Source organism: Protomyctophum parallelum (assembly GCF_964188405.1).
Source record: "Protomyctophum parallelum genome assembly, chromosome: 20".
Classification (NCBI taxonomy): domain Eukaryota; kingdom Metazoa; phylum Chordata; class Actinopteri; order Myctophiformes; family Myctophidae; genus Protomyctophum; species Protomyctophum parallelum.
This window is the reverse complement of record NC_139718.1, coordinates 30,020,820-30,031,909: the sequence shown is the minus strand read 5'-3', so window position 1 is coordinate 30,031,909 and position 11,090 is coordinate 30,020,820. Positions and strand designations below refer to the sequence as shown.

Below are 11,090 nucleotides of genomic sequence, written 5' to 3'. Positions count from 1 at the left end.
CTTGTAGGTCTATACTCGGCCTATAATCCAAAATATAGCCTATATATTTTCGACTAAAAGTAAGACATTTTTCGTTCACACATGGGGTTCTAACCTGCATGTAAAGGGCGAAGCGACTGCGTTTAGGAGACTAAACACCTAATCAACAACTTGTTGTAGCTCATAATTTCCATCGGTAATGATTTTCTAATGCACCCTCTGCACAAACGGGTAAATTAAGAGGATAATTATTAACTTGGGTACTGCACCATGAAAGCTAAACACCAAGGAATAAAAGGGAGATGCCGGCTTTAAATGAAAATTAAGCAGCCTGTTTAAACTGATGTTTTCTCCCAGGTCTAGATGGTGGTAAAAAGTTCGTATTCTTTTACAAAAAGCTATTTCACTTAATTTGAGTCAACAGGAGTCTCACATCAATAAGCATTTGGGAAGAAAATGAAACGGCATTTTTGGATTAGCCTTCGCCTGGAAAAGAATGAACACATGAATAGCAGCCTTATCCTTCCACGACTGAAAAGCAATAGATGTTTAGCTATGATCTATCTCCAGCGCATTCCCCGGTCGAGATGAAGATATTATTTATATATCTTCTTAACACCACAAACCAGGTTAAATTCAATAATGTTTTAATCTGAAGGCCCAATTATTACCAATCATGTATCTTGATACATCTTCATACATTTATTTATAACTTAAATACATTATATGTTATTAGGTCTACCCCATGCAGGCTGCAAATTACAATTAAGTAAGCTTATAGGCCTAGTATTTCACCGTCTTTGGGTGAGACCGGGTTGATACCGTCCGATGGAAGTTAAACATGCAATTAAGTTAAAACAACAGAACTATCCAAGTCAACGACGTGTATTTAATGCAGGCCGTGAGATCGAAATCGGTTGGTGGTTTTATCTCGTTTTTTAACTCTATAGCCATATTATTTTTTAAATAGGATATGTGTCTTCAGGCACAGCCAAGTTTGAATTAGTACCGTAATTACACTCTTTGATGCACTCCCTCTCTTTGCGGTTCACTTCGTTAAGTTAATAGGCCAATTAGCCAAGCCAACAACAGTGTGCATGATAGAGAATGGCATGGTTTCAAAGTAAGCATAACGTATAAAACCAATATTATTATGCCTGCATGATATACGTCTTTTGAAGGTCTGAAAATATAGGCTGCTGTAGCCTATACAAAGTGGCTATAGACCGTGAAAGTGCCCAGGATAATAAAGGCCTATTAATATAATATCAACTTATAACTTGCCCTTGACGCAAGAATATACTGTAAAATGAATCAATTGGGCTATGACACACAACTTTTCCCCTTGCAGGTTGCTCTCAATTGTCATAATATTATACCATTATATGATCCATAACTACGCGCGCGTTCCATGTGTATGAAGCCAGGTACTTGAGAGAGAGGGGAAGTCATTGGCAGGTGTAGTCATCCAATCAACTCGCTTGCACAGCGTCTCGTCAAGCCAAAGCAAAGTGTTGCTTGGGGTCCGAGCGCGCGCTGCACACACCAGTACACCGCAGATAGTCCTCGAGCGCGCACGCACGCACACAGACAAGATTCCATCCATGGACCAGGGCGATTAAAAGACACGGTCGACTCTGATAGAGACGAGTTAAAAAAAAAAAAAACATTGATTGGACAAGACATACGCCCTCCTATACGGTCAACATGTTGCAATCAGACACCGCGTTCTAGAAGAGGACAAAAACGCGGTTCACATTGATTTATTCACAGATACGGTCTTTGGGGGGATTTTGCGTCTATAAAGTGTTTTGACATCATGTTTTCGTCCGCTGGGAAACGGTGCTTCACGATCGAGTCGTTGGTGGCTAAAGAGAACCCGCTGAACATGGAAGAGCCGATCCGCCCGACGGCGCTGAGCTACTCGAGCCCCTCCACGGACGCCTTCATGAACACTTATCAGGGTGGTCCACCGGGGAGATCGCTGTACCACAACCCGGAGCTGGTGTTCCCAGAAACGGTGAACCATCACGCCCTGTCCATGGCACCGCACCAGCTGGGGAGCTCGCATCTACAACACCCGCACTTCTTTGGCACGCAGCACCCACGAGACGCGCTCAATTTCTACCCGTGGGTCTTAAGGAATAGGTTTTTCGGGCATAGATTCCAAGGTGAAAAACGCGGGGATTAAGTATAGGCCTCTTACCTGTGTGTGTGTGTGTGTGTGTGTGTGTGTGTGTGTGTGTGTGTGTGTGTTGAAAGAAAAGAACATTAAGAGCTTGTATAAAAAATAACTAAGTAATATTGTATTTAATTAAAACTTGCATGACCCTTTGACGATTATTGGAGTTAAAATGACAGAATAAAACGATATAGGCCTATTGCCTATACTAGGCGAAATAAACGTCTTAAATTAGGCTAACAAAACATGGCCACATTATTTACATCCCTATGATGACAATTGTATAGGCTAGCTATAAACAATAGCCACAGGTGCATAAAGACAGGCCAACATATGTTCCCAGCTGCAGAGAAGATATTTCCACTTTCCATTTGCCCGCGGGCTACACTTTGGTAAAGCCACGGCGCGGATCTGATAAGCACCGTTGTTGAAGTTTCTTCATACAGCGAAAACTCGCCCAAGGTGACCATTTGGTTGCACAGTAGCCTACATATTTGCAATACAACTGTAGAGCTTATCTTTGAATGAAAAATAAGATATGATGAAGGCCTGGTATCCCCATATTTCCTAACATTCTCATGGAACGAGGATGAGCATGCATGGTTGAAGAAATATAACATATAGCTTTAAAAGAAAAGAAAAAGAAAGATGGTATTATTTGCAAACGATTTTCATTTACAGGTATTTGACGCTTATACAATAAATGCAATAAGTCAACACAATGTTTGCGCAAATATTTAGACTGCGTTCCTGACGCTGAAAAATTCAACGACATATTGCCTACATAATAATAATAGCTACAGTCCATTATAGTCATTATATATAGGCATTGTAGGTATAGCCTATGTTGGTCTTTTTCACCCCTGTGCCTATGGTTTAATTGTTGTTATTACGCATTTATTGTCTAAACTCTAAAGGTTGTACAATTTCAAAGTTGCATAATAGTCGCATATTCACATAGCCAAGTTGTACAACTGCATTTTTTATTATGAATTATTTCATACAACAAGTATAATAAAAAATAATTAACATGGCCCATCATATATAATTAATAGTGTAGCATTTTGTGTCGGGGCAAAAGTGGAAGTTGAATCAATATAAAAACGATGGATATATTAGTGAAATGAATGACAGGGGAAGGGATTGTAGCCTAATTGGGGCCCACTTCGTTTCCGACAGGTATATCCTACTTGTCAATGACAGCTCAGGCGGCTCTTTGTTGTACATTATGCTCTGCACAAAACATGCAATCTCAAAATGATTTAAAGATCATGGAGTATAGCCTAACCACACCAAGATTATTGTAACAGTTAACTTATTAGCCTATAGGTCACAATAAAGTTATTTTCCAACTTCAAAATGTAATTTCCAATAACATTTTCATATGGCTGGCACGCAATGGGGCTACCACTAATTATGGTGGGAAAACCATGCAGGAACAATAAGGCTTCCGACTGCCAATGGATAATAGAGACATATTTACTAGCCCAGTGGGTATGCCTTTGCAAAGACTTTTTAAAAGTTGCCCTGTGGGCTATACAAACATAATCGGCCTACCTACTCTCTAATACCCTGTCTGTGCGCTTTTCCACTCGGCTAAACACCCTCTTTTGTTTGTTCAGTTGTTAAGCTGATCAAAGATCCTAATACTCTTTTTTTCGGCCCTGCAGGGACCGATGTTTCCCAAGACAACCTACTGCTGCACGGCCCGTTCGCCCGGAAGCCCAAGCGCATCAGGACTGCGTTCTCTCCGTCCCAGCTGCTGCGGCTGGAGAGGGCGTTCGAGAAGAACCATTACGTGGTCGGCGCGGAGCGCAAGCAGCTCGCCAATAGTTTAAGTTTATCCGAGACACAGGTAAGAATGAATGGTGTACTGTCTGTAACTGACTACTGTACTAGTAGTACTACTGTATATAACCTCAAGAATGATGCTCATTGGAAGACTTAAGCTAATAGACCAGTGGTTCCTGGCCGCGCGCGGGTCGGACAAAAATATTCAACATCTGCACTCCCCCGGCCCTGCATGGGCCCCGCACATCTAAGCTCACAACATGTCCATGGTGAACGGATTTTTATGATATATTAAGTAGTTTGGCTGGAGAAACCCTGGAAGGGTCCCCGGAGTCCGGACCCCACTTTCAGAACCACTGCTTTAACCCAACAATTATTATTTGTAGCCTATTATATTATTATCATTAATTATTGGTTATTATCGTAGGCTATATTTTAATATAATTATATTATTAAATGCTATACTATTGCAATGTATTAAGATGTTATTCAAATACATATGATATGATTAACATATATATTTATTTAAAAAAAAATACAATTTACTTTAAAGTGTACAATGTGAGAGGGGTCTAAAGAGCATTGAAAGTAAATTAGCATTGTGCATCTAAAATAGCAAAATAACCTCAAACCTGAAGTTATCAGAAAAACATTTTTACAATGTGGCATTTGTATCTCATTGTAAGGCATAAATATATATTGTATTGACAATTGCACTTACATTTGATGCAATTAATAGGCTACTGCACTGTATTATGTCCCCTCAAATGTAGGCCTATACTGTATATGACATATTCAACAAATTCAATGTTATTTTGTCCGTTTATTGAATAAATGCTAAAAGAGGTCTTATAGTGCCATGGTGTGTAAATATTATTGATGTAAAAGTTTAATGAGTCCACACTATCCAGATGTCAACAAGCCTAATAGGCAATAAAAAGATGGGCAAATGATTCTTGAGAGTTGACATGTTTTCATTATCAAATAAGAAAGAATATAATTTAACACTGCCTGCATTATGCAAATTACAATGTGTCAAGTGAGTCGAATTTTAATTAGCTAGTCACACATAGTGTTTCTTATTGAGTGCAGGCATACTAAGGCAGAAAACAAAGACAATGTGCCTGAAAGGGCAGAAGCCAACAATATCAATACATTAGGCTATGCATTATGATATTGTCATAAGATGACATTGATATTTTATCCCGGATACAGGGCGAGGACAGAGACAGGACAGTTTTCATTTTATTTTTCAAGGCAATGCCATATTAGACAGTTAGTAGATAGTAAAATGGAGAAGACGGTGTTATTTAATCTAAAGCTATCGACATCATTAAATGGAAATGTCACAGGATTTAATGTAACTGCCCCTAAAGAACCTGAGCCGTATATAGCGAAAATCTGCAGTGTTCATTTATCCATTTCTACACTCTACACATTTCATTGTGTATTATGTGTAAAGACTATGGGTGCTGGTCAGACTTGCTGGCACAAATATAATATAGCTACAAGATAACTGAGGAGCAAATCAAAAAGAAAAATCACACTTGTGTGAACTGTGAAGTGAGGGGCGCTCTTGTCATCATACAGATTCATATCACATTCCGTGCTCATGTAGCCAATCAAATCATCACAAATGCTAAAGGAAATGTCAGCAGCATATTGTTGATGGATATATGCATCTTAATTTGTTTCATGCCTTATATTGCAAGTAGATGAAATCTGTGAAAGTTTTTTCTTCTTTTTATTCCTAAAAGTCCAATTTGTTTTCAAGTGCATACAACAAAGAAATGTCCTGACATCATCCAGACTTTAAAACAACTTGGGGGATAGATTATTATTGTGAAAATCAACTTAATCAGTGGCCTGTTTTTCAGTGTTCAGTGCATTGTTGATTTAAGATGAGTGTCATGCACGAAGATCCAGCAGAATCTACTTTTGATTTAGCTTGTTTTTTTCTACAACTGAAGTGTCCCTTTAAATATAGCAAATATGTTTTTTTTTAAATGGTTTGGTTTGTATTTCCACCAGGTGAAGGTGTGGTTCCAGAACAGGAGGACCAAGTACAAGCGACAGAAGCTTGAAGAGGAAGGACCCGAGAATCAGCAGAAGAAGAAAGGGAACCACCACATCAACAGATGGCGTCTCGCCACCAAGCAGGCCAACAACGAGGACATTGATGTTACCTCAGAGGACTAAAGAAACAACAACCCATATAAACCCTCCTCAGTTCAACCTTCTACAACCTAATGCTATACCACTCCTTCTGAAGCAAACAGAGGACCAAACCCTATTTATTGTGTAATATTATTAGCCCCATTAGAAGAAGAAAAGGGGACCTGAGTTATGTGATCACCATCGCCTGTCTCTTCATTGAGGTTCAGCACTGAAGTATGTGACACGGAGGAGGGGGAAATACATCATCTTATAGCACTTGCATCAATCCTCATGCACATCTCCCGCTATGCTCTTTGGTGTGTGACTGAAAGTCTTTCAGACTTAACCTCTAACAATACGGTTGGTTTGTTGTTTTTATTTTTATATATTGTGCACTGTTAAATTACAAAGTTAGCCTTTGTGAGATTTGTTTTTATTTGATTGAATTTTATTTAAAATTTCAGAACCTTCCTATGCCATCCACACGTCATCCCCTATGCCCAACTTCACACCTCGGATTTTATTCAAATTCAAACTTCCAATCTCAACACAACAATATTGTGAAATTAATTTATTTTTAATATATCTGCCATGCTGGGATATGGTCACAAACAGGACATGAATGAACTGGCGGAATGAATTGTAACACAGATACAGATTCCGCAGATATTCCATTTCTCCAAGAGACTTCCTGATAAGGATTCTCCAGACCATTATCCAACTCTCCACAGAAAGATAGATTGTTCATTAACAGTTGTGCATGACTTTCTGGGACAGATAAAGAAACTGATAGAGAGCCCCCTGGTGTTAGGATGAAGCTATTTAATATTTTCCACCACTTAAAAAGTATAGAACTTATGTCAGCAAAAGAACAAAGCACTGTTAACAACATAAGATACAATTAATACAAGTGCATCTAGACTACTGTTTGGTTCAAAAGGCTAACCGAGGTTTATGTCATGACACAATTCATTTATATTACAGCCAAGAATGTTAAGATGTAATTAATGCTGTCCAATAATGGACAAAAGAACAACCAAGGTGGATGATGTTGGTTGAAAACATGCTGCTTAGAGATGTCATTAATACAAACACACACAGGGCAGATCTTTACAGAAAGATCCGTCTACTGGTGCTGTGTGTGTGCGCTCGTGTGTATGTGTGTGACTGTGTGTGACTGTGTGTGTGCGCGCGCACACACAGGGGGACTGTTGATCACTGATCTCCTATTCTTCATTTGTTTAAAGTTTTCAGATTTAATTGAAAACCATGTAGTATAAAAACATATGGAAAAATAAAATCAAGCAAAACAAATACAAAATAAAATGTGATTACAAAACATAAAATGGTTTAGGAATAATAAAAAAAAATCGAAAGGGAAATTATGCTTAAAGTTTTTCTCATGGGACACGTAATGTTTTCGTATGTCACTCGAGTGCTCTTGATATGACATGTCAACAACACAGAGGAGAGAGAATCAGGAAATGGGGGCTTTGGGCAGGTGTCAGGTGCATTACCAAGAGTAGTGGACTCTCTTCACTTCCAAGGGAAAAGGGGAACGCAAGTTAATTCTCAGCCTTGGGGGTGGAGGGATGACCTCAAAAAAAATAAAAAGGCGAAAGTAGTTAACTATTGTTTGGAGGCGAGAGACTCCTTTTCACAGAGCGCCTCAGTAATCGCCTGTCATGAGAAAACGGAAGGAATGTCTGCTTTAATGCCCCCCCCCTCCCCCGAGGCTTGAGGCACGACCCCTGATGTCTGACCTTGACATCTTTGTTTGGTAAGCTAAGCTAAGAGGCCATGGGGACAGTGAGGAAAAAGGGTGAAAACAGTCCGGGCGTGCTAAAAACGTCAGTGCTACCATTCTCTTAGAACAAGCACACCGGCCCACAATACCAGAGACATCTGTGCTTCCAAAAGGGGCCGGATGCCTTGTTTTGAGTTTCCTGGATATCTAATACGCCCTGCAGGTGCAAATACATGGTTAAAAAGCTCTGCATTCCTTATTATTCAAACAAACGGCACCAAAGAGGGATCTTTAGCAGTACAGTAGCTCACTAGCATGAAACCTGGGGACTAGTCTTTTCCCCTTTACAAACAGATGTGATTTCCAATCACACCTTGGAGAGGTAAGTGCATGGTTAACAAGAACCACACCTCTCAGAGTTGTCTGTTAAGGAAACAATTAGGCGAAAATCACACTTGTCTCCCCAAACGTTGCGTCTCCTGTCACCTGAGTCAGCAGAGATGGGAGTAGAGAGCACAAGAGGAGTAGGAGGAGGAGTTGGACTACGAGGGAGCAGGAATGCAAAATAAACAAACACTTCTCTCCCGAGGAGGAACATAGAGGAGCAGAGGAGACTGGGGAGGATGTGTTGTGAGGTAGCAGGGGATGGAGCCATGGTATCAGTGCTTGATGTACAGCAGTGAGTGAAGGTGTTGAAACCCACATTAGGTTTGATAGAACAACAGGGATTCTAACTACTAAAATTACACAGACGCACATTTTACTGACCTACCAAACTGTCCAAGTATTCTTTGAGCAGATCCGGTTAATTTAATGCAGCAGAACACTGGATTACAAATGACATACACAGCAAGAGTGTATGTCATTTAGTTTAGAATTAGATTAAAAATACTAATCTGCCAAATATCATTGCCTGACAATAAAAGGGTGAACACTACTGTACCTTTGCTTAAAGAGAAAACCTGTAAACCTTTTTGAGATATTCTGCTATTGTCAAATGCTCACAATATAAACAAAACACATGTCTCAGCAGCACTAGCATTCTAGCACTGTGTGCCACTACTCACACCTACAAAACACTGTAAAGTCCTTAGTGTGATTTTAATCCATCTAACACTCTAGATTTTACTGTGTAGCGTCTTCCAATGATCCACCATCATGTGGTGTCTTGTCAGGTTGGCCTGATCCGCAACCTAGCGTGCCGCGTCCCCTTGACAACCAAGCAAACAAATTAATCACACAGATTATGGCAAAAGATAGCACCTCATGCGAGAAAGTTGACTTGAATCAGGCATGATTACATATACAAAGATTGTTAAAACAATGAGGTCAGTGCTATAGAAGACTGTGGCCACAAAACCCATAGCTAAGCACAGAAAGGTGATTTGAAGGCTATAACAACACCAAATCAACTCGCGTGTCTGGACATCTGTAGTTATCCGAATTTGAAAATACCAGACCTTCAGCAGTTCTCTATGGAAGCTAATTTTAACAATGGAATACAATTAAAAAAGGCTTAATCACAGTCTGGCCATATGAAGTCCTAGATCCATTATGAGAATCCATGTTGCAACATGAAAACAGACCTCTGAGATTAAAGTCACAATTGTGTGAAAAGAGTCTCGTAATTATGTCTTAATTGTGAGATTGTGGGTAAATTCAGGGCTTATATCTTTATTCAATGGGCAGGAATGGGCTTCCTTAGTTTTTGTTTTGGAAGTCACCAAACTAAAATGAAGGTGAATCTTTTCACTTCAACTAAACTCTGATTGACCTTCTGTTGCCAGAGTGCATTACATCAAGGTGTACCCTTGGATTTGAAGTTCTTGAATGATTCAGTTTATCTGAACAGGCAGAAGCCAAACTTTGCCAGTGAAATTCAAAAACTCGAGAACATAATCTCGTGTTAATTTCCTACATGTATGCAGATTCTAAATGATTAATGCGAATGTAGGTCGCAGTTTACTATGAAAACCTACATTTCATGTCAGTCACACTTCATGTCCGTCCGTCATTCACGCCTCATGACACACTCCATATATGGCCGTCTCCATATATGAAGATCACGACACTGACCTCATCAAACCCTGGATAGCCATTCATGGAAAAGACTAGATCATCACCTAGATCTGCATATATCGAGCCGGCCAGCAACTCTACATATGTTGATCCTTTCCCACCCGTCCTTCCTCTTCGATGTCTCCCTTTTGACGGATACCTGTCCATCCAAACTCTAGACGGGCCCGCCCCAAAGCCATTAGCGCAGCCACGCCCGGCAGCCGGCGAAAACTAGAGTTCTCAACAGGACCGCAAAGTAAGGCCCGGTCCTACCCGAGGCCCCACAGTACTATCCCGAAAATGTCAATTAATACCTGTATATATCCATATATGGGCATTCCCAGAACTGTTGTTGTTTTCGCCCTCAGGACGTCTTACTGGTATTACTGTATATCTTTTCAGTCCTAGCTACTTAACTAAATACTAATTTATAATAGTGAAACATTTAGCCCCTCCTATACACAGGTTTAATGTAGTCTTTAGTTCAAAGTTTGTTTTGTAAACGCATTGACAATGAAGGGAAAATGTACATAATGTGTTGTTTACGTCATATTGTCTCTTTATTGTTAATGGCGTTTAGGGCTCAATCTTGCCACCCCTTACCCCTAAACTTCTTTGCTTTTTTTTACTATTTTGAAAAACATTTCGACACGCTGTGAGCTTGTAGATCGGCTATTTGAAGTATTTTAAAAGGTTTTTCAAAATAGTAAAACATTGAAAATAAGTTTAGGGTAAGGGGTGGCAAGATATAGCCCTTAATGTTTGTGTTGATCAACATTAGTTAGACTTTAATATATTGGCACCCCTCACTTCACACAGGTGAGGAATATTGATCACATTAACAAGGGAAAACATTTTTTTAAACACTGACCATATTAATATTATAATAGTAATATAAATTAGCAGTACATTATAATATGAATTGTACATCATATAATATAACATTCAAAGGTAAAATGGTGTCTACTATAATAATTACTGATTGTGTTCCATTTTTTCCATGAGAAAATGCCAGATTCTTACTCTTAACTCTTTGGCATCAATTTCAGTCTAAACATAACTGCACACATTATTGTATATCTCTGCTGTCGGAAGGAAGCCTCATAACTCCAAAATGTTAATTTTTCAGGAAATTAAGAAGAACTTATATTTTTAAAACAAAGCAATACAGCCTCA

At 39.4% G+C, this 11,090-nt stretch overlaps 1 protein-coding gene across 1 annotated transcript; it reads left to right on the top strand.

The window, feature by feature from the left end:
* Positions 1 to 1,798: 1,798 nt before the first annotated feature.
* emx1 (empty spiracles homeobox 1) lies at positions 1,799 to 6,151 on the top strand (the record flags this gene model as incomplete). The annotated part of the gene is made up of 3 exons (XM_083792723.1): positions 1,799 to 2,150; positions 3,832 to 4,016; positions 5,984 to 6,151. The coding sequence occupies 3 exons, from the start codon at positions 1,799 to 1,801 to the stop codon at positions 6,149 to 6,151; spliced, it is 705 nt and encodes a 234-aa protein (XP_083648849.1).
* Between the last annotated feature and the right edge of the window lie 4,939 nt (positions 6,152 to 11,090).